Source organism: Dromaius novaehollandiae, chromosome 1 (assembly GCF_036370855.1).
Source record: "Dromaius novaehollandiae isolate bDroNov1 chromosome 1, bDroNov1.hap1, whole genome shotgun sequence".
NCBI classification, from domain to species: domain Eukaryota; kingdom Metazoa; phylum Chordata; class Aves; order Casuariiformes; family Dromaiidae; genus Dromaius; species Dromaius novaehollandiae.
The window spans coordinates 149,627,104-149,651,639 of record NC_088098.1 but is presented as its reverse complement, the minus strand read 5'-3'; the positions used below and the strand labels follow the sequence as shown (position 1 = coordinate 149,651,639).

Sequence of the window (24,536 nt, the reverse complement as noted above, 5' to 3'; positions counted from 1 at the left end):
TTGAAGCAGGGTGAGAATGTAAATCTGAGGCTGCAGCTCCTTCAGCATTTCTTTCAGGATGGTGCTGGCTGAGGCAGCCACTTCTCCTCTCTGCCTCCCCATCCATCCCCACGTTCTCTCCTCCTACTCTCTCCTTAAGCTGTGGTGAACTAGAATGAGGATGGAGCTGCTTTAAACACGGTCTGCCAACCAAAGGAGATGTTTGCAAAACCACACCTCGAGGTACTCAAGCCATGGACTGATGATTAACGCCATCTCTGGCAGCAACGTCAGTCGGAGCTATTCCTGCCCCACCGCCGTCAGCGCCTCTTTTACAATCTCATGCCACCTTTTTCATAGCAACGGCACAACTGTTTGCAATGTCATGTGCTAAACTAGATCAGTGAACCAATCCAGGTTATAAATAACCAGGGTAAAGAGAAGCGTGAGGGTATTTTTAACCTGGAAGCCGGGCCTGTTCGCTGATCCAGTTCACCATCTGGCCCCAGGGGCAGTTGTGCTGAGAGGGTACACAAGTGTTGGGAGGCAGATGGGGAACGAGCAGCCACAGGCAGCAAGAGTGGACAGGAATATCCTAGGGCCACATCTGCCACTGAGAAAATGGTACATGGAACAGCATCGTCCATGCCCAGTGTTAAAAAGCGGAGCTGACTTAGCACGACTTAGAAGAACTTATACCACCTTTTTAGCCTCCACACACTTATTACTTTGAAGCAAAACACATGAACCCCATTGGTAAAGAACTATGATGCTTTTAAGTCAAATGGGGCTTACATGTCAAAATTCCTCCCTCTGACTGCCCTTCACTCTCCCCAAAAAAAGGAAAAAAAAAACCTAAAAACACCATGGGCCTGTGAGATAAAAGATAGACAGTGCCAATACAAAAACTAGTGTTTCAAAATCAGCCAAAAATTACAGAAAGTTTCAAAACACAAGCCATCTCCTGCAACATAAGCTCATCTATACTATACACAGCATTTTTCAGTTGTTTTCCTTTTGCTCTGCAACTTCTCAGTTACAACTGTTTGTGATTAACATATGCTATTAAAAACAAAGAGAGTGTGCAGTACAGCCAAACAATGTTATGGAAGAAGCTTTCGTTCCACACTGTCCAGTAAACTGCCTTATTTAAAACTGCTTGCTGCACAATGGAAATATCTGCTGTGCAAAGCTGCTGTGCAAAGAACATTCACTTTAAGTCAATGCACCTTCATTCTTCCCTGTTTTGTCTACATGTTAACTGCAGTAAAATGGTAGTGCTTCTTCATGAAGGCACTCTTTGAAAATCTCCAGCTGAAAATTGATTTTTATCAGACTATCTTACAAAGCAAGAATGTCTTGCTCTTGGCAGACACAACAGCTTAAGTTAGAGATCAGCAGTTACACTGCATCGATCACAAGGAGATACAGAGATATCACTGAAGTCCTGTCAGTCGACCTATCCCTGCCTTCTTGCTTCCCTCCTTCTCCTGCCTGTTTACCCATTACTCCCCATCTGCATTTTTAGGAGCCTGTGTCCGAGACCATTTTTACTTGCTGGGGCCTATGCACACACCATCAAAATTTAAAAACATTCTGCAATGATGTCCCTGTAGGAGTTTATGCTTAATATAACCAGCTTGCCAAAGGACCTCTGCTTTCTGCAATGCACACTCTGAGCATTAAAATAATTTTTCCCTAATATAAGGGAAAAATATGTTCCAAATATATTCCTTAAATGTAAGACTGAGGAGTTTAGTAAGATGCTTAGTTCCAAGATGTGCAACCTCGCTTCAGAAATGCACTATCCGTTAAACATTGTGCATATCACACAAAAGGATTTCATCTGATTTTAAATCTGAAGCTATTGTGTTAATTTGAAGATGTAAATCTATATAACACAAACAGAATCAACAGGAAATAATCCATTTTTTTCTAATCTGTTTTAAAAACTTACTTTAAACTGATTGCTTTTGAACAGCATAACCTACACTTGCAGGACATCTAAGGATTCAAATACTGGTATATATCTTTAATTTCTTTGACTGGGTTAATTTCCCGTCTTTCCCATCTAAAGCTCCACAGTAAATCCCTCTGGGTCACTTACAACTACTACTTTACACTGCTGAATTCTGCCAGCAATCTGCTCATCATTCCAGCAGATGTTTCTGCTTTCAGACTTCTGGGAACTTTATTGGACCTATTTCCTTTGAATAAATGTATATCCTTTTTAGGCCGCAAATGTACCAGGGAAACTACTGTTCTCCACTTCAAGCAGGCTCCTCATCTCCTCCTTCTGTAAGGCAGACGTAAGTAGAAAAAAAGAAAGAAAAGGAGGAAGTGGGGAACCTGTCCTCTTTCCCCCTCCTTTCTTCTGAGAACTTTCTGAAAAGGAAGCTCTACACGTGCTCCTATGTTCTGGGACTAACCAAAGCAATTTGTGTACAGGGGCCTCTGGCCCTCGTGAACACACAGAAATCTCATAAAAGGCAGATGGGCTTGAGAGGTCAGGTCCTGCAAACAGCAAGCAAATGTTCAAATGCAAGAACCATGCCCTTAAAAATAAATATGAGTTAAGCCATATGCCAGCCCTTATTATTGAATTTTACCCTTATTGCTAACATAGCAGAATGTTTCTCTACTCACCTCCGTAACGTCCATGACTTTAATGGCTGCCAACTGACCCGTTTTGACATGCCGACCCTGCAAAACAGAGAGAAGCGTCAGCACCAGCATTTCACCCCACCGCTTCAACACACAGGGCAAAACATCTGGATGGGAGCTCCTGACATGGGGTTTTCCCTGTCCCTGCTAGACCCTTCTCTTTTGTTACTTCATGTTAAGAACAATAATTACTCCAGATCGCTTAAAAATAAGGAAATTTCTTTTCAAACTGTTCTTACACAAAATCTTGGAAGCTATTCTTTTTCTCCACATTGAAAGGATGATCAGAGAGATTAAACACGAAGAGAATGCTTGTGCAGCTTCCTTTCCATTTACTTTTGCAAAACTCATAATCAGTCCTGATAGCTCATTAACATTCAAGAATAATCATGCTCCAAGAACTGCATGTTTTAATTCCAGGCACTGGTGCTTGATATCTGGGTCAAACTTTACTTGGTAAACAAAAGCATGCTTAGATGGTTGAAAAAGGACAGATCTCTTTGGTTTGGTCTTCACAAGGCAAGAAGACGACAGTCTCTCTCCCCAGCCACCCCACAGTAAGGGTCTAGGTACCCAGTGCACCCTGAGCTGAATTAAGAGATCCCAGCTACTGCGAGAGGGAGCTCTTACCCTTCCCCACCGCCTCCCTCCCTTCCCCTGTCACATACTTCTCTGATGAGCACCGAGCTCATTCTGGCACTCGCCTGATCATATGATGAGCTGATTTAGATCACTAAAATGGCAGAAAGTTAACAAAGGGGAAAAAAAATAAAACTGCAGGAGGAGGGGTGGATGCAGATCAAAAAAAGGAGCTCGTTTGCTCTGCAGCCAGAGGAGAGCCAGGGCTGGCACACAGGAGAGCACGTGGCTGGGAGATGGGGAGCAAGGTGGCCTCCTTCCAGCACTTCCAAGGTTAATTCAGCTCAGCTGACTTGTGAAACCATACCCAAAAACTTTTTTCTCCAGTACAATTTTACAGGGGTTTGGGCCATAAAAATTAGCTATTTCTTTTAAATAGGCACTTAGCAATGGTTCTAGCATTAGTATTTTCCTGCCCTCCCCTTATACACAGCAGTCTGCACAGACTTCCAGTCAAGCAGCCTGATCTCCCAATGCTTCTCCCAAACCTCATCTCCACATGCCCTCTTCTGAATCACTCAGCTTTCCAGGAAGAGGCATACCAACTACATTTCTGGATTTCTCCTCTTCGCCCACAAATAAAGAATGATAACAAAACACAACAGTACATTCCACTAAAGCGATACTTCCTCTTTACAGAATCTTTCTTCTCACTGATTTCTAAGCTTCCCAGGCAGAAACCTACACATGCATTTTGTTGTTGTTGTTATTGATGGACATTAATGATATTCTTTTTCCTGGAGTAACTTCCTTATATCGTTACAGTTTTCTCAAAGTTGGCATCCCAGAACCCAAGCACCCCAAACCACTGGTTTATTCAGAATAATCTAGGCCCCCTCATACCTTTTCACACCCTCCATGTAGGTAATGTCCACTTATTGCTGGTCCATTATAAAGGATTCGGATCATGGGCTGCAGAAATCACAGCCTCCATTTTCTTTTACAACTTGTAGGTGCTGCACTCTCCCCTTATTAACCAATCCACATGCTTTCTATAAATAAATTACTCAGGCTTCTGCCTATTCTGTAAAGTCTCTTTATTACATGCATTTCTTTTTGTAGTTTGGTCTCAAGCTAGCTTGGATTTCGAAACAAAGCTAGGGTCCTAATATATGCGCAGTGGCCAAGGCTGACCTTACCTTGACCTTATTTCTTTTTGAACCAAAGCCTTTCAGCAAGCCCAGGAGAGGTATAACTGAAGTTTCCCATCTTGGACCTCTGCCTAATGGCAAAAGCCTGTGGTCCTCTCCTTAAGAACTACCACCACCAAGGGAGGAGGAAAAAATGCATCACACCCTGGTGGAAAAACACCTCCTCTCTTAGCTCTACCCCTCGTTTCCACTGCTCTGTGGAAGGAGTCAAAAGGCCCAAGAATGCAGTGAAGCATGGTTTGAAGTACAAAAAGAATATGCTAAAGATAACAGAGGAACAAGGCCATCTCAGGGGGGAAAAAAAATAAAGAAAACAAGCCCACAACACTGAGGAGGGCTGAGGCAAAGGAAACTTTTTAAAAAGCAGTGAGATATCACTCAGTGTTGATTCTGCAGAAAACCAGGGACACAAATGGTGGCAGAGCATACTCCAAATATAAAAAGTGGCACACAGAAGAACAAAGAAAGTAGCGAGAAATCCACAGGACACCATTTGTTTTACAGAAAGTTTGCTTTATTTGTCATTTTAAATCTATGAACTACTGCTGGGCTTGCTATTTCCAGAGAGAAGCCTGAAGTTTCCCAGGGCTCAGTTTCACAGCTTTGCTGGAGAAGACATTCCTCTCTGTGAGACTAGTCCACTCCGGATGACTAATATACACCATCCCAACTGTCTTTCCCCTGCAGCTTTAAAGGTTCCTGCTGATGCCTCTGCTATTCCCTATCAAAACTTGGGCCACAGCAGCTACAGCAGAGCACAGCTACTGCTAGTGTTTTGCTCTGCTGTTTCTACAGCGGGGATGGGAAAGGCTTCTCTATAGCCCTCCTAAGGGACTGCAAAGCAGGGGAATTGCAGACTGTGGGAAATGTGGGATTCCCAGTATCCCAGGCCAAATTTAAACCCTGGTCATCTTCAGAATATTGTTAAAAATTACTCCAAATACTCTCACAATGTATGGAGCACTTCAAACTCTAAGCATCTACAGTGTACATGGGGGGGGGGGTCGGCATGACAAATTGATTTATATGCGAGAAGTAAAAGGACAGTTTGAAGCCACATTCATCTTATTAAAAACATTTTTAGAGGGAGGAAAGAAAGCAAACATCACAAACACAGCATATAAGCATGAGCAGAGCTTTTGTTTGTTTGTTTATCTGCTTAAGAGCTCTGCTCAAGAACAGACTTGTCAAACTATTAGCATGCTGCTGCAATTTTGCTTGCAACATAAAATAGCTAAGTATTCCTGTTTTGGCAACTGCTCTTCAGATTTTCATAGCCAGCTTTTGCTCTGGAAAGATTTGTCCAACTTAAAATAAATAAATAAAATCAGAAGTGGCTGAAAGCTATGAAAGCACTTGTAGAAGTCATAGATGGAGGAAACCCTTTGAACTCAGTCTACTTGGATTAAAACTTATTCAGATCCAACTCCCAAGGCACTTCATAAATGCGGTAAATATTAAGGCCCCATCCACACACCAACTCGGCAACATGACTGCCTAAAACTTCAGCGGGACAGCATTTTTCTTGCAGAATGACGCCCCCATTACAGCGCTGTCTGGAGTTGCGATGCCTGGGGGCCTGTCGGGCTCCCTCACCCCCAGGACACGGGGCGCATGGAGCCTCTCAGGACCTCGTGTCTCCCAGCAAATTGCCTGCAATTACCGTGCAAGCATCCGAAAAACATTGTGAGATTGCAAAACACAACCCACACTAACTGAAAACAGCAGGTTCTTAAAATATTGCTTGATGCCAAATCTCAGACACTGGAGATGGCAGGATAACTGTCCCCCGGACAGAAAGCGAAGTGCAGATATAACATCTGCAACAAGGACAGCGATCTAGATATCGCCCTGACCTTGTTAACCGCAGGACGGCTGACTCCACTGCCCTGGGTAGCAGCAACAAGTAACGGAGGCTACGCCACTTCGGGAGCGAGGGTCTGCCCATCTACCAGGTGTTGGGGCGGGGGCCGCAACCAAAAGTGAGCACTGGCACCAGAGCATCGCTTCCCCCCCTCACAGAAAACAACACACCAGCACATTCGCCCTACGCAGACCATGCTAAAAGGTTTATTAACCAAGATTTCTAAACTGCTTTTTGTTTCTTCCATGTTCTCCCCTCCTATCTTTCCCTCTCTTTTTGTGAATCTATTTATAATAAAGCACACGTTTTTTCACCCCAGGAAGGAATGTAAGAATATTTTTAAGACAACTACTGCACGGTGCTATTTTTAAACAATCCAAATATCGAACTGGGATGCGCAGGTCAATGGAATTGAGCCTGCTTACCCCAAATCTCGTGCTGTTTCTTCTCATGTGGATGACAAAAAGAATCATTTACATATGGAGGATTTTAAAATGCAGCTCTTCTCATCAAACACACTTCATGGAGAGTTAAACTCAGAGGAACATTTAAGCAGACCTTAAACTGGATCTGCTACTTAAACATATTCCCGATCATGTCCGATAGCAACATGCTGTTTATTTCTCATCTCAGTGGGCTTTTTGCATGCTGGAGAGCTATGGGGACAAGGGGAATCCATGGCAGACTGCCAGGATCTGCAGAACACTATAAACTTCAGTCCTGCCCACACTCTCAAAACCAGTTAATACACCTACTTCTTGCCTCTTTCTTCCTCTCCACACAGTATTACTGTCGAATTTTTGTTTTGGAAAGGTTCAAAGGCAAGTACTGTTATGTGCTGAGTGTTTTTGGTGGGGTTTTTTCCCCCTAAGATGCCTTAATATTAAAGAACTATGCAAATTAAATGAAAAAAAATCCTACCAGCACATTTACCTTCTCGCCCCACTAATGTTCCAAGTTATGTATTCCATGACAATTTAGATCTCCTACTAACACAGAGTTTCTGTCCTGTGTAATTGTGTGTCTTTGGGAGGTCTGTTCCTGGAAGTCTGCTCCCCAGCTAAATGGCAAGAAAGTGGAATATGGGGCAACATCACAAATTAAGCAAGGAAGGCAGCACGCATGACTCATAACTTGCAGACTTGGTTTCTCCTGCTCCCTGCACTCCATGAAGTCTTTGGAAGACCTCACCAACCTCCCCTTATCTTATGCTGAGCATCACCGCTGCAAAGAGGAGAGCAACTGAGTTGAACAAAATCTAATTCACATTTCAGTTGCTACAATGTATGCATAAGCAGCAGGCTAGATTTAAACATGCTATCAAGCGAAAACTTCCTCCTGTACCACAATGCCCCAGTGCCAAAATTAACTTTTCAATTTGTTTCTCATTTAGTGGATTCTAAACTCCTGCTAGCCTGAGGCAATAGGTCATACAGCAATGCTTTACTATTAGGCTGCACCATTGCAGTAACTGATAACATATTATTTGAGTTCGTGTTTACAATCAGCTCTTTTTGTCACTCACCAACACAGAGAATTTCAGACCAATCAACTTTACATCCTGAATACCCAGACTCCACAAGATATTTCTTCCCACTCCACCCAAAAAGACTAGGTATACCCTGTAAAAAGCAACAACAGTAATGCTTGTGGAGGAAATGAAATATATATTTTGACAGACAAAAAGAGAGAATGGCACAAAGTGAAAGCAACTTTCTCATTAAAAAGAGAATAATAATGTTCTCAAGTAAGAAGTCTATCTAGTTGCATTCACAGTCAAAATAATGCTAGTCCTACTGATAAAGTGTTCTGTAACCTAAACAAATTTGTAAGAAGGGGATAACGTTTCTCTGGCACAGAAGTTCTTTCTAAAATAATAATCAGCAAAATACCTCAGTACAAAGGAAGGTCTAGCAAACCACCCCAGAAACATGGGGGTGGGGGTGGGGGGGAAGGACCCAAACCAGTGTTCTTTTCTCCTTTTAGATGAATTCTAAACCAAAATCAACCAGAAGCTATTAAAGACTCCAATTGTCCAAGCCAAAAGACAGGACGGGGGCTCTGTGTTTTCCCTGTAACTCTTGACATCAAACACCTAGAAAGCAAAGCAGAAAACATACTCTCTATCCCGCTTTAGATATTCACAGGCTCACTAGCAGCCTATTGAAGAAATAATAATGGCAATTTACTCATGCATAGTATTGCATTCTATGAACTATGAAAGATTCACAGTTACTATCAGTTCTGTACTTCCAGAGTGAAAAGATGTAACCTGTTAACATATGGAAGAGTGTCCTTATGTGCTGATTTTGTATTTCTACTACCAGCTTTATGGTGGCTTTCCCACTCTGAAAGATGCTGGACATACACAACCAGAGGCACTTCCTTCTCCCAAACAGCTCATTGCCTAAACAGGCAAAACAAAAAAAAGCCTGGTGGGAAAAACAGGGCAGAGGGCCATACTTTAGCCTTCCCAGGATCACAGGAGGTCAGTGGCAGAGCTCAGAATTACAAAACCCATCTCCTGACTCCCAGCACCCTGTCCAGCGGTCTTCCTCACTCTGCAGATCAACAGGAAGTGTTTCTGTCAGGGGGCAGAGGAAACAAACAGAACTGTAACTCAGAAACACCTGGAAAACAATGCCAATTCCCAGGAATATCTGTGATAGATTTGCCCAAGTGAAGCCCGACAATTACAGCCGTTTCAGTCCATAGCCACCGAGAAATCTATTAAACGACTGAGCAATAGATGAAAAAATACTGGCAAGCGAAGGAGAGGCTGAAGGGGAAGCAGAGGGTAAGGAGTCTAGCAGCCATGCTATTTGAGACTATGCTTGCTCATTTATTACCCAGTCACATCAATTGGGGTACATTCAGCCAGCCAGGCTACCCTTGTGACCTTTGAAGGCCACCTATTTACCAGCTCAAATGGCACCAAAAGTTCCTTCAGCAAGTGGAGTCACAGCTTTCCCTCTTCCCTCCTCCTTGCCGACTACCAAGCAGGAAAAGCCGATGAGCTTAGGTCCATTAGCAACACCTGCAGCAAGGCTACAATGCATTTTTCACAGGGCCTTCAGGCCACTGAATGTTTCTGAAAAGCATTCTTTGCTGAGCACTATACCCAGGCCCTCTGCAAGCCACACAGGCTATCAGTAATTGCTGGGTCAAGCTTTAGGAGCTGGTTTTGCTCTGGAGTTTGACTGCTTAGTAGGCAGCTGCCTGGAACTTTCCCCTTTCTGAATTTGATGTTTCTCCTACAAGGACACTTGAGCTACCCAGGCTGAGGCCCCAGCCTGGAAAACACTCTCCTCAAGGGCAGTCCTCAGAGTTGAATTTCACCCCCTCCTTCCAGCCACCACGAGATGATGTCCTGATTTATTGACCTTCCCTGAAGGCAGCATCACCCATTTTCTCTTATAAGTGTGGACTTCCTTTCCTCAAACCTCTCCAAAAAGAGAAGAGCTGCCATCTGCCTCTCTGTCTCTAATCTTATTATTGTTTGTGCTTTTATTTCTTTTTTCAAAGGTACCTAGATAATTGAGTTGGGACATTACTGAAAGACACCAGGAAAAAAAAAAAAAAGAAAGGAATGAAATAACAGTAGAGGAATACCTCCCACACAGACACAGTTGGCTCAGAGCAAACTTGGCTTCCTCTGAAAACATCAGTTAAAATTTGCCACTTCCGGCTTTCATTCAAATCAGTTCTTTACCCTATCTTAAAAGCTTAACCATTCATTATATCCGCCACTCCTAACACTGATTTGTTTCTTCTGACCCTCTGCAACAGTCTCTTTTATGAAGAGTAATTTATTTCTGGCAATTATAATTAAAAACAAGCTTAAAAAGAGAATGGAGAGCAGAATTCGGATCAAAATGATTAAACATGCGTGTGTGGATACGAAATGACACGAGCTACAGATATTTATGACCCTGGTGATAACCTCTCATTTTTCTACCTAAGCAGTCATCTTAATCACAAAAAGCTCTCCCTTCAGATCTCGGCCACCAACTGTGAGGTGGGTCCAGTTCAGTGGCCATGGCCATAGCGAGTCCCTACAGCAGATCTGGAGCTCGACTGTCTCCATCAGGGACTACTGGAGGTCACCAGAGCAAGCTCTCTGCTCCCCAAGTGCCCCAGGAGCCTCACAGCTCTCCGGTGCCACTGCAGAGGGATGCTCCCCATGATGCGGCACGCACCATGTGCTGCTGCACAACGAACACGGCCCACCCAGGTCAGCGGGCCTTTGCTTACACAGGCAAAAGCACTTTCTTGCAGTTTTACCCCCAAAACTAAGCTCCTGAGTCTCTAGAGTAAGATGCTATTTAAACAGCCCACGCGAATATGCAAAACATGATCCTGCCATTGGCTGAACGGTCTGAAGCAGGGCTTCAAAATGGTGGGCAGCACGGGCTGCTTCCTAGTTGAGAAATGCAGCAAATAAAAGGCAGAGTCTTCCAATCACTTCTCCAGAATGGCACCAAAATAAGCCTAAATGAAAAGCGCCTGAGGCCCTTTCTGTTTGTTTGTTTGTTATTAAAATGGACCCCCCTGCTGACACTGAGCTCATCACTGCTGGACATGCATATCTCAAGGGGGGACTTCACAGCTCGCGAGCACCAAGGCCCTCTGCGAACTTGGACAAGCCCGGACCTATTTCACTCAGCTCGGAGTTGAGGCGTTTGCTCAGAAACCACCTCTATACTAGGTATTTACCTTCTGAAACAGGAGGGGAGATCCCAGAGGCTATGGTCACTTCAAAGCAGTGTTGCTATGGCAGCTCTAGCATGCAAACATTTACCAACCTTCTCAAAGCCTTAGTGCTTGGGCAGCTCACAAACCTTAGGATAAAAGCTCAAAATTTAAGCATTAGGTACACAGGAATGCCATCAAAGACCCCTAGTTTTCTTCGGGGGTTGGGGGGCAGACCAAAAACAAATCAACCAGCAGAGCCCTGCCCTTGCATACACAGGAACATGGTCCGAAGGAGCCTATGTTTTCTTGGGGGACGTTGTCAGAGGTCTTACACCAGGAGAGAGGGAAGACCAAGCATACGCACACCCAAACAGTCTTGTTTCGTTTGGTCTACCCTCAAAAACGGCCATGGTAACAGCTGCTGAACCAGCACCAGCAACTTCGTCTTCAAATCGAGGATGCAGCCAGCAGTTAGTTGCACACAGGTCAACGAAGAAAAAAATAAAATAAAAACCAAACAACGGCCAAAAACCACGACATTGCAACCGACCCTGGAACAAACAGCAAGCGAAAGCGTCCCTCACCCGATGGCAAGTGAAAGCACCCATCACCTAAGGATTTGAGAGATAACAAGTGTGTGTTACTGGCCTAAGCCGTTCAGCGCCCTCAGCTGCTGCTGCCGATGCCACGCTCGCCTGCAGCTATGCCGCCTTGGGGCAGACACCGGCCAGCACCACCAGGCAGTGCCTCCCAGAGCGACTGCATCCACATCAACGTCTTTAAGTACGCTGAACATAAAGGCTCTGCCAGAGAATTATTTTGCAAAGTACAAATCCTCATTATAAACGCAAGCTCTGCCTCAAAAGAAAAGATGGGGAAAGGGAGGAAGATTAGTCCTACTTCTTTTATTTCCCTGTCTAATGTTTCTTTTGGTTGTGCTACTGTTCATTTAGACTGGTCGACAAGGAGGAGCCTAACATATTACCCCTTTCGCTTATGCCCATTGAGAGAGGCCTGTCTTTTGTCTAGCTGCGGTATAAGATGCTAACAAACATATTTTATGGATAGGATTTGAAGCTGTAATTGGACAGCTTAATATTAATGAGGGGCAAGGGAAAGGAGAACTATTTTCATGTATACCATCCCAGTGGAACAATACAGCTGAACAGAGCAGGAAAGTTAGACTGCATAATGAGTTTTATTTCAACATGGTTAAAATAAAAGATTTCACATCCATGACCTTCAAAAAAAAGCCAGAACATTAGCATTAAATGAGAACAGTTAGTGAACTCTAAAATATATGAAACATATACATATAATGAAATTCCAGTCCAACTGTCAATACTCCGCCAGTTCTTCAACATGTGATAAAGAAGGACTGGAATTGTATTTTGCAGCTTTTTGCTTTTCTTAGTGAAGAGCAGACACTGACTGATGGTTCTTGCACTTAGCCACGCATTACAAACACCATCAGTGCCACTTCTTGCTAGTCACATCTCCTGGTCATTATGGAGTAGGGAGCCATAATTTACTAGACAGTAAATGCTGAAACTAAAATGCACAATTTTCAGGGCTCAAGATATACAGGGAAAATATTGTAAGAGGAGGTATTAAGAAATATATAACTAGCTAGTGTAGAAGCCACACAAATGGGGTCTGTGTTTTATACCGTGACCCTGTATGTAAGAGCTACCTGAGAAATATTTTCCCAACTTGTTTGCAAGATGCAAAACACACGTTAAGCCTAAGGTTGTATGTATTTTAATTAAACGAGGGCTTGCATCATAAGACTCTTTCCAGAATTTCTTTTTATCTTCTGACATCCTGCCAAGTACATCTGTGATTCTAAAGCAAAAAACACCTTGTCCTTGAGACGCTGGCAAGTAGCCAGAGCCGTCCATGAACAGCTTTGTGTCCACATGAACTGTGTTCAAATACCCATACAGTATTTTCAGACCTCACATTATTTCTGCTTTGTCAGCATCAGAACCTGACTCAGAAATCCAGCCTGTACTAACAAACCTTTCTTTACCAAACGTGCAAAGAGCAAAACCCTAACCTCACAAGTCTCCAATCCTATTATTTATTTATTTAGCCAAAGAGGGAGACTGGAGGAAAGGACCAAAATGAACACAATTTCCTTTTGGTTGCTACCTGAATAGTATTTGGGTTGCATTCCCAAAGCCTGTGGCCACTATGTTTATTATTTGAAAGGGCCACACAACAGAAAAGCCATTATGCAACATATTCAGATTACAGGTTAATCCACAGGAAAGAACAGTATTCATTAAGTAAACTGAGCTTGCGCGTTCTCTGATTATTACTTTTTACCAGCTACTCAAGAACATACTTAGTGCCTCACAAAAACTAGTCAAAACATGTTCACTGCTCTTAAATAACACACCATGGGCCTTAACAGACCAAGGCTGTGGCAAACAAAAATGAAAAGAAATTTCTAGGGAGGACTTGCAAAACAACCACACTGTGCTTCTTCCACTGAAAGTAGTCCCCACCTCCCTTCAATACACTTATGGTACAAATATAACACAGATTAAACAAAAGTTATTTCACTGCAAAAGGATTTGTGAGATTTTTAGTTCCAAATACTTAAGCCTTCTGTAAATATAGGTAGTACATACACAGCAGACTTTTTAGCATTTCTATTCACGACGGCACTTGGGAAAAATGAAATCTCTTGCACACATTCATGTCATGATGCGATACCAAATATTCTCGCAGACCACAAACCACTACTCTGGAGCAGAACTGTCATTAGATACAATAAAAAAAACTCACAGTCAGAAAGGCCAAACTTATGGTTGTAAATCATGTAGTAAACTAGAACAAATGAGACAATTCAGTATTGCCTTGGACTCCTTAAAGAGCTCAGTAAGTCTCGGTGTTCACAGAGGAAGAAACAAAGAAAAAAGAAAAAAATAGTGTTTTCCTTTCAGCTCAAAGACGAACCACAGAAAGGAGTTTGAAAAGTTGTTCAAACACTGCAGCAACGGCATCCCAGGTAAATACAGTGCGATGACAACCTGCTCTTCAGGTCTGTAGTGACCACAAAAAGGCGCACTGCCATTGAGGAATGGGTACCAAAATTTGACCGGGGAGAAAGACCAACACACTTGGTAATGGGTTGTAATCGACCACAGTCAAGAAGCTTGACTGTAACAATGAGGTAGTTGTGAAAGATCCCACGTGTTTTACGTTTCTCCACAAGCTGGGGCGGCTTGCTGCTGCAGCCCCTGGCGAAGGCACGTGCCCTGCCACATCTGGCCAGCTGGGGCCAGCCCACTGTCCAGCCACTGCGAGCCGAGTGGCCCGCCAACTCCACTACAGCCGCACCAAGACCGACCCAGGCCAGCAACCACCTAGGGAAACCGGTGGTAAAAGAGCGCTGCTGCTGCTTAGGGATTCACAAATGAAGAGACTAGTTAATCAAACTCAGAATTAAACCCCGAAGTTTGTCATCCTACAAATGTAGATGCACAAAGGCTAAAGCTGTACCCAAATTTAATCTCTAACCACTCTTTTTCACGACTACCCATTTTACTAAAAGGGGAGGAGGAATGAAAATAAATAAAAAAAAAGAAACATAGAAATCTTCCACTTATTTTAAAGTATCTGCTCAGTCACACTTTCCTAGGAGGCATGCAAACCTATCCACAGAGGAAAGTTTGGGAAATGCTGCCTTAAAAACTACCTACCATTTACAGAAATCACCACTTCAAACTGTGAAATGGTCATGCTAAACGCAATCAGGCACTCTGACCAAACACTGTAACTGTGACATAAATACATTAGGTGGTATGGTGTTACAGAACAGCAGTTCCTAGAATTAAGCAATCTTCCAATTAAGCGTCAGGCATGGAAAATGAAATTAAATCAGCTGTGATGCTACCCTACTCCTCTCTCCCCACATCAGGGAGAGCAAACAAAACACCCTTCATCAATCTGAATTCTGCAGCTAACAGCTGTATCAGCGACAGTACTGGATGCCTGCGACTCTGGGGAGGGGTCTGCACGCGCCAGCTGTGTCTGTCCCGAATTACAGTACTCGGAGTAAAGCTAAAACAAAGTAATTGTTTTTAAATTGTAATAAAACTGGATTTCTGAAAGTTCTGCTGCTTTTAAAGTTTGCCTTTCAAATTTACAGCCACTTGTCTAATTACTGAAAGAGCATTACAGTTTATTATAATCATGTGTCTGCACTGAAAACATCAATATAACATGTTGGAATTGATTGCTCAATTACACAATGCACAGCTATTGGAACTGCTGTCAAAGTAGAATTCATAACAAGTCGAAGGGCTTGTCTTTCAGAACACTAACGAGAGTAATATTTGGTATTTAAGCAGTCTAACTGAGCCAATGGACCACTGAGAGAAGCACACATAAGACTCAGCTCAAAGTGCCATCCAACACGGGCCACATTTGAACACCCATGCACAGATGCACAGCTACTGCCACGTGAGGGGTAGACCCTGAAACCCATAGCTGGATTACAGGGCTATGCATTACGAGTGTATTTTTTCATGCCAGACTGTGGCACAGCGCTCCAAACCTGAGCACCACACACCACTGCGCCACCTCCAATACCTACCGAGTGACAAGACCATGATGAAAAGCCCAGACCCCGTCCCACCTGCCAGCCTAGCAGGGGTGCTCCACTGCCTCGGCGTGCTGCACAAATGCCGAAACCACCACGCACAGAGGGCAGGAGGGTGCAGGGGAGCCACGAGGGCACAGCCCTCTGGCTCTCGGCAGTCCCAACTCCACCAAGAGGTTCTTCTGCAGCAAGGTGCCTGCTCCAGTTTCACTGAAGGTGGCGGTAGGGAAAATCTTACACGTGCGTGCGTACACACACACCCACACACCCCAAAACTTTTTTTCCGTCAGCATTCACCTCTCATCGACTTCTATAAACAACAGGAAGGCAGGCTCCTAACAAATGGCTCTTTCCAAGGAAAGGCTTTTGGCTTCCTGACCCTCCAAAGAGGACCATGGGAGCACTCTCTGCAGCTTTGCAGAGCCTGGCAGAAGCCAACAGGTCCATATAGACACACAGATCTGTCCTGCGAGTCTTGCTCTAGGTCAGGGCCGGAGGATGATTTAGTCAAAACTCAGCAAAAGGAACAGGGTTCTTGTGCTGCTCTTACTCCTCGTCCAGTTAGAGCACACCTCAGATAGAGGTGCCGGGAACAAAAATCAACAAACACAAATAGGCCAAAGCCTCCAGTGAATTTCCACCTGAAACATCAAGAAAACCCCAAAAGGTTATTTCATCTTACACTGAGCTTGAGTTCAAATAAACAGGAGAATTCAAACCCGGCAGCATAAAAGATGCCCAGTACTGAAGAAACCAGGGAAGGAGCTCATATTTTCCACAGGTGGAAAGCTACAGGGGCTTCTCATCTGTTTTTTGCCACAAACCCTAATCCAGCCAACAAGAAGCAAGGTTAAGAGGGATCAAAGGTAAAATCATCCAAGGCTTATCTGGAAGATGAAAACTGAGGAGTTGTAACAACTGTGATGCTGAAGGGAGCACAGAGCGAGCATTCCTAAGGATACAACAGAAGGGCCAGGGCAGGGAAAACAACCAAATGCAAATTACTGGCAACGGCTACCACTCCATTTTAGCAAAATTAGCAAGTGCTTAATTTCTTTTTAATTAATTTTGATGACAGGTTATTTATTTTCATTTTTTATTAATGCCTCAGTAGATTATAAGCCATCTTATATACACATTTAAAAAGTGATAATGCACAACTTCAATTTAGTCTGTTTATTAGCTTCAGAATTTCAGGAGAGACTGTTCCAAAACAAAAAGAAAAAAGAAAAAAAGAAAACATTTCTGCATTACATGAATGAGCCGGTAGCTAAGCGAGATTTAATCTACTTAATTATACCATTCGCCACTTGCATTTATAGTTAACACTGAAATCAGGGGTGAAAATTCAACAAGAAGTAGCAAGCGAGAAAAAGCAGACAGTCAATTTGACTGCTACATAAAAACATTCAGGAACCACCTTTAGCTACAGTGAAAGCTATTAAAAATAATCACGAAAGCCTACTTGTATGAATTCAAAAGTAGATCGTTTCAGTTCTCCAAACTTCCCCTTCACGTTCATTGAAGGTAGAAATTAATTTATTTTACGTTATATGGCTCTCCCGTGAATATGTATAGGCACACACACTCAACTATAAGTATATACTTCAATGACAAGCTTTACTTCCTCTGCCTCAAGATAGAGGCTATGCAAAGCCTAGACAAGTTTGTGCCAATATATTCCAAGCAAACAAACTAGAAGATACACAATGTGCTTGAAATCAAATCTTATTTCTTTAAGGAAATTAACTTTAAAAGTAGGCCTTCAGGCTTGGTTTCTCCAGGCTAGCATATGGCAGAGACCTGATAGGCAGCGAGTCAGAAACATGGCAGAGAGGAAAGGCGATGCCCAGTGATGAAACAGATGGCGGGCCCTTGCCCGGCTCGGTGCTGCTGCCCCAGGAACCATGCTGTCCTAGGGCTGAGCATGGGCACACACATGGTAAACGTCAACGGCAAGCGAGACTGTCTTTGGTGGATGGGTCAATGGCAACAGAGTTGAAGAAATGACATGCAGAAGCCCTATCTTTCGTCTCTTCCTCCACATCAAAACTTCAGCACTCCCAGTGACTACTCCATTCAGCTTAGAAAAGAGGATCTCAACTGCTAATACCTAATGAATTCAAGTATTGTTAGCATTTCTTTTCCCCCTGCTAGAATCACCTCATAAACAATGAGCAAAGAGTTTCTTTCTTCAATCAAGATTACCCGATAGTGGATTGCATGTGATATTCAAATAGCGCCTGCCCTCCGATTCAGGCAGCAGTGAAGAACAATCAAAAATCAACCAGAAAAAAAAAAACAGCTTCCTTCCTAACATCTTTTCTTGCTTTAAACCCCCGAACTCAGAGAAATTGTCTAATTGATATACTGCGACATAAGGAAGTGGCACGTATTCCAGAAAGCTGGAAGGAACAGACAGAGAAAAAGAGAGGAGGAAAAAGAAAAGAATAAAACAGATTGCTTCCAGTACCATTAGCCCTCACAAAGAATCCCTGCCTCGCGACTACTAGAAAGCCAACATGTGACAATAGACCATTATCACAGACAAGCTCAGGAAACAAGTGTGCACAGAAGAGATTAAAAGGATGAGGGAATTCCAGCATTTAGTAATCCTAGCTACCACTGCAACTTGTGTATTTGCTCTTTACACAGAAGTCTCTCTTTAGAGTGCCAAATTTCTTTCCAAATGAAAAAAAGTTGCCTGAACAATGTCAGTGATTTATTGCCAATATGAGATTAACTGAATTCAGTTCCTCAATGCCAGATTTAAAGAAGACTCATCCATTTAATGATGCCATTAGGGGCGGTTAACAGCACTTCTTTACACAATGGCTAGACATTGGCATTTTCAGGACTGCATTCCACCTGTACTTGCCAGCACTTTGGCCATGACTGAAAAGCCAACAACGAAGGATATACACAAATAAACACATATTTGGGATATTTGCCACCACAAAATATCGTAAAGTGGGAGAATGTATGTAAAGGAGAGAGGATCGAAAGGAGATGACACATTTCCACTCCAGCCATAGACTTCCTGTGTAATTTTGAACAAGTAACTCAATTTCCTCTGCTTTTTTATCTATAAAAATACTAACTAGCTTTATAGTTGCATTGTCAGGCATAATTCATTAATGTTTATTAAAGAAAGTGCTTTGATGTTCTTGGGTAAAAGCCATTACAGATAGATCACATATTAAGGAACAGCTAAATATTACCAAGACTAGAGCCTTATACAAGTGTTTAAAGTTATACTCTGTATTGTGCTGCCATTTAAGACCAGAAAACCACAGTGGATGCTGCCAGCAGCAGGGTCAGTTGCAGATGGCGCCTTGGAGGATCTGGAGGAGCGTGTCTTCTACTACGGAAGACAGCAGCAAAATCAGGGGTGCTGGGAGAAGACCGAGGAAACGGAGTCCAACTTCCCTTTCCTCCAGCAAACTGCCAAGCCAGGACTGCCGGTGTCCTTTGGTTCAATCCATCTGGTCTAAATATGGGTGGCTGACGCCTTGTGAGACATCCCATGGCTGACAAAAACTGGTGTGAGACCTACCACAAATCTGTGCCCTTCCGGAGCAGATGCTAGGAGCTGGGCAGGATGCTCCTGAGCATCCCGAAAGAGGCATTCGATGCCCGTGCTTGGGGATGCAAATCAAGCCCCTCATGGACTTCAGGGCTTTATGTGGCCTCTTGAGAGGTGTCTACAAAGTATCTACTTCAAGAAGCCACCCCAAGCCCTATTTCCACAACTGGATGCCAATGAGCTCATTTTGGCCAGGCATCCAGCTGGCTGGATGCAAGGCAGAGCTGGTGCATCAGCCACACAGCTCTGCTGCACACACACCTAAACCGAGGGCAACCCCTGGGAGAGGGGTGCCTGCGGGATCCTCCTGCAGCCAAGGTCCTGTCCCCCTGGTGCTCTCCCTCCGACACCCACCAGAGAGGAGCAGAGGCTGCAGTGGCCCCTGGAAGCAGGCAAAATTCCTTTGACTTTGAGGAAATGCCTTGACACAGACAGAGCAAAGCACACTTTAACAATAGACACAACTTTCCAGCCTTAGTAAAAAGACGCGCCCCACAAGCAACGCAACAATTTGGCAGGCAGTCTGAAAAAAAAGGAGTCTCTTTTTAGAAAGGCTACTGTTTACTATTTGTTCATGTGAGAAGAGATCCTTCCAGTTTTTTAAATTTTTCACTTTTACTTCAACACATTAAAAAAGTTCTCCTTTTCTTGAAAAGGATGGCACAACTTGTTCACAGAGTGTATGCATTCTAACTTTCAGCTCCCACATATTAAATGCTTTCCATGTTAAATCTGGAAAGGCAGAAAGGGCTTACAGGAAGAATTATCATTAATTTGCTCAATGCTCTTCAGTAAAGCAAAAGGGAATGAGCAGGTTAAGACCATCTCTAGAGCAAGTAGATATTTTATTAAAGAAAGATCTGTTGAATAAACATTAACAACATCATTTGGAAGTCTTCAAGAGACTGTAAATCCAGGATTTGCTGATGTTGAGGAAATGCAGATCTTTATCTACAAGCCTGGAAGCAAAGCAAAATGAAATAAATTTCTATATTCCCTCTCTGTGAAGACATTTTGTCCTTTAGGACCAAGACTCCACTACTTCAATGCCGTCATTTCTGTACCTTGCCCTATTCAGCGCCGGAGCTGTTGATGTACTTTCAAGTCTAAGGTGTTCTTGCTTCCAAATTTAAAAAAATCACTCGATCCTCCGAAGATTCCCTGTTTCAGAGGTGGTGAGAAAAGACTGCCTTTAACACAGGCCAACTCCTCCCACACCTCTCCACTGACGGCTCACTCTATGCCAAATTACTTTGAAAATTCTGCAAATCCAAGAAAGAAGATTCTAGAAACGCAAAGCAAACCCCTGACAGGCAGCACCACCCCACAGCAGGGCCCTGCAGCCCGCAGGCACCCTCCCCAGTGCCCCGCAGGCGATGCAACCTTGGCGGCAGTTTTAATCCTCCACTACCCCAGCCCTGATCCTGAATGGCAATTTTTGGGGGGCAGGACGGGACTCCCGAAGAACTTCTGAAGTGAAAGATCCAAACCTGTGCATCAGCATTTATTTAACATTATTATCGAGCACCACCAGATGCCTCGGTGTGGTTGACCACCCTTGGGACCTCTCAGTGGCTGGAGTTCCTCCTCCTCCTCCTCCTCCGCTGTTCAGCTCTAAGAGCTCCAGCTATTTAAAGAAAATAGTACCACACGTCCAAGGCCGAGGACTTGCCACCCTTCTTTCCCTACGAGGAGCAGACATTCACCACATCATTAATTAGGCCCTAAACTCCCCCTCCACTCTGCGCTTCGTGTGCCTCTGATTCATTAGAATATTACTGAGGTACAGTTCAAGATAATCATGCCGTCAGCAGGGCAGTTTACAAGATTACATATAATGAGCATTGGTTACGGGGGAAGTACGCAAGTGCATCACGATTTTAATAGAACAGTAAAAGAGCAACATTCCAATTATCTTCTCTGTACGCCAAGTTTCAAATAAAACCCTCCGCAAGGCTAGCAATATAGCACAGTGGGGAGCAGCACAGTGGGCTAAAATTCTGTTTTTCTTCTCTTTGTTCGGAAAGGAAGACTAAGAATTTGGACTGGAAGGCATTTAATTATCTATTTGATTAGTCATTCAACACAGTGATTAAGGTCACCAAAGCACAATCAAGCACAAACGCACACCTGACCTCACGGGACACGCAAATGTAAAGTCCAAGTGCAATTCCTCCCTGTGCTCCTCCTCCCATGTCTTTCTACAGCTGGCTTTGACACCAATAACCTACTTTACCCCATTTCTCTTAAACAATCACGCTTTCTGCATTTTCAAAGATGACAAGACCATTCCAAGTTTACAGCAGAGAATGCGGAATTTACACATGGAATATTTATAAATAACTATTGTACATCCCCCAGGTTATCCGTTTGATATGAATATGTCCAAACGTCAACAACTAAAGCAGAGCAAGGGGGAAACTCATGGCAAAAATAAAGCTACTTAAAAAAAAAAAAAAAAGAGCAGCGGGGTTTTTTTTGCTGAGTAGAACAATCAGCTACTTTCAGGTTTACCCAGTTCACTCTTCCCTAGGCGAGTCAAAGATCAAAGAGGATCCTAAACCTCAAAAAAATGCTAGAAAAAGGAGCAGAGGCTGAGTGAGAGCCTGCCCTGGCTCAATGGGTGGAACCGACAGACTCCACAGACACTGCAGCAGCAAGCCAGAAATTGAATTAAGCCATCTAAGGAGAGGCAGAGATGGGCGAAACTTCATAGCTGGTAAGGAAAGCCTAAAGCACAAGTAAATAAATCCCCTACGCAGATGTTCTGCAGGTTATTATCAAGGTACAAACCAGGTACAGGAATAAATGAATGAGGCTCGCTTTCCCAGGCACTGTTCCTGCAGCACTGAAAATATATATGATGTCACCAGCTCCCAAAGGGAAACAGCCAAAACTGGACGGGGACTGTGTCACTAAGACAGCAGGGAAGGAGGAAGCCTGCAGCCCACACAACTTCCCTCCCGACGATGTCCTGAGACTCCCACCCAGAGCAGGGTAACAGGGGAAGCTGAAGCCCTTCCTTCAGGAGCGCCCTGCGGAGAGAGGAAAGGAGCTCACAGCACAGCTTGATGCAGCACTGTGGCAACGGAGGCAGCACGGATCTGATTCCTCAGAGTTCGCGCAGATATATATGGGTGCATAGGGGAAAACACGGGAAGACCCAACGCAACAGGAATTCTGTAACTAGGAGTGCATGGGAACTGAAGGACTCACACTGCAGAGACACTGGGAAGAGATAAGGCTACAGCCTCTCCATTAGCTACCAAAGCAATCTGGTTAGTGGGGGAAGCTCACGCTGAACTCTAATTAAAGTTAGAACAACAGCCTGTTGGGGCTGAATGGATTTACACGGGCTCAGTGTGGGAGTGTGGCTCAGCAACAATTTATTTCTTATTTATACTGCAGTAGCACTCGGAGGTCTCAAATCACAACCAAAGCGTCATTGTATTAGATACTGTTCAACCACCCACATACACAAACTGCTCAGCCCAAACAGCTTACAAGCTGAAGCACTGATTCAAGAGAGCGTTTGCACCCCAGCTATTCAGAACAGCTGAGAGTTAAATCCTGTCCTGATTAAGGAAGAACTCCTAGTCTTTCTTGCACAACTGTTGTAGCAAATTCTGCTCTTTCACCTTGCTGTTATCATCTTTAACATTCAGCCCTGCAAATCCTCAGAGCCTGACAGCCATTTGGTAAGTTGGGTGGGAAAACCCTATGGTGTTGTTAAGCATTAGTAAAAAGTTTTCCAATGGATAGTCAATATGAAACTCAAAAAGAGGCCATGCTGTTAAAGAAAAAAGAAAAAGAAAAAAACACTTCTTGGAAGCTTAGACTGAAACAATCCAAGCTCTATTTAGCTTCAAGTTTACTCCTCCTCCTTCAAGGCTCAAAGGCTTCTGCATCCAGAAGTTTTTCATCTTTATCAGTTACGCTACGTCTCCCTATAAATATGGTTTCCTCCAAATTGTCACAGTTCTAACCTATAGGATCTCTGATACTATTTATACTCCTAATGTATAAATGTTTAATAAAACCTTGTGAGATTCCAATGGAAGCAATTTCTCAGGGCATTCTTCTGCTGCAGGACTGCTCTGAATACAGGAATATTTCCATGTCTCAGCAACAGTCAAAGTATTGTTAATGCCAATTTCTCCCCTAGTTGAAAACTTTCGGTATAGCCTACTATAAAAGAAGAGATAGCATTTAATCAGATGAGGGAAACTAATTCCTCCCATGACCCTCTCAATTTCAAAGGCCCAAACAAAACTACCCAAGACACACTTTCAAAGAAATCTCCAGGGAGAATGAGCCAGACACAGACTTTTGGCCAAAACAGAAGAGAAAAAAAAACAATTAGTTTAAGAGTGTACAATCAGAGGCTCATAATGGAAATTGTTTTGCCACTTGAATTACAACTTACACTAGAATCTGACTTTATAGTATTTTCTTAGCATTTGTATATATGCCTAAATCAAATCAACAATTAAGCTTTGGGCTTATAGGATTTACTTTGTTATAGCATCCTACTTGGCAGGGTATTTTACAGCAGAAAGTATACTTAGCAGTTCATCCGTAACCATGATTTACTTCACTTTCATTAGCTTAAAGACTAAAATCAGAAGACATTTAATTCTTTTAATTTAATATTTATAAATTAAGGAAGTAGGATCATGAGCACAGGGTTGCTAAAAGCCACTTCCATGCCAAAGAGTTCAAAAAGAAAAACTTGCTGCTGCCAAGGACATCACTTTCAGCATGGCTTCACAATTAACTACCGCCGTGTTATGTGACTGGATCTGTGATGAGCCCTGTCAGGAGGAGAAAAATAATATCTACCTTTCCCCAGGCATGTTTCAGAGGGTATTCGGAGAAGTGCCATGGAACTGAGAAGTAATTTGGTAAGGCTGAGGCGGATTCCTGACCGCACAGCTTTAGCATCTGCTACCACATTTATTGACTTCAAAGACGGATGGATGGCTGACCTCATGTCGCAGTAAGGAGAAATGAATCCACGTCACCAAGAAGAGCAAGCAGATTGGATGACAGGCTGCGCAGAGGCCTTGCTAATAACGAGCAGGAGCTCAGCAGCAAAGTGGAGGGTCCCCAGCTTTGTCCCTTTCTAGGGGAGCAATAAGTAGCTCCTCACCTCTTCCCTGTGCTCATGCAATAACAATGCCGACAGTTAAAAAAAGACAAGTAAATAAAATAAAATGATGTTATTTCAGCTGCAAACAATTTTATTATTACTAAAAATACTGTCATTTAAAGATAGTCATTTATTCTGTTCTCTGCTATGAAAACAAATTTTGGTTTTTGAGGATAACGTTAGAGTAACTT

The 24,536-nt window shown here is 43.3% G+C and overlaps 1 protein-coding gene across 10 annotated transcripts in view; it reads right to left on the bottom strand.

The window, feature by feature from the left end:
- MAP4K4 (mitogen-activated protein kinase kinase kinase kinase 4) overlaps positions 1-24,536 on the bottom strand; it is a 166,582-nt gene that overhangs the window by 86,308 nt on the left and 55,738 nt on the right. For all 10 annotated transcript variants that reach the window (XM_064502615.1, XM_064502624.1, XM_064502635.1 and 7 more), the window contains exon 3: positions 2,626-2,682. In XM_064502615.1, the coding sequence (XP_064358685.1) occupies positions 2,626-2,682 (57 nt within the window). The remainder of the gene's footprint in view (positions 1-2,625; positions 2,683-24,536) is intronic.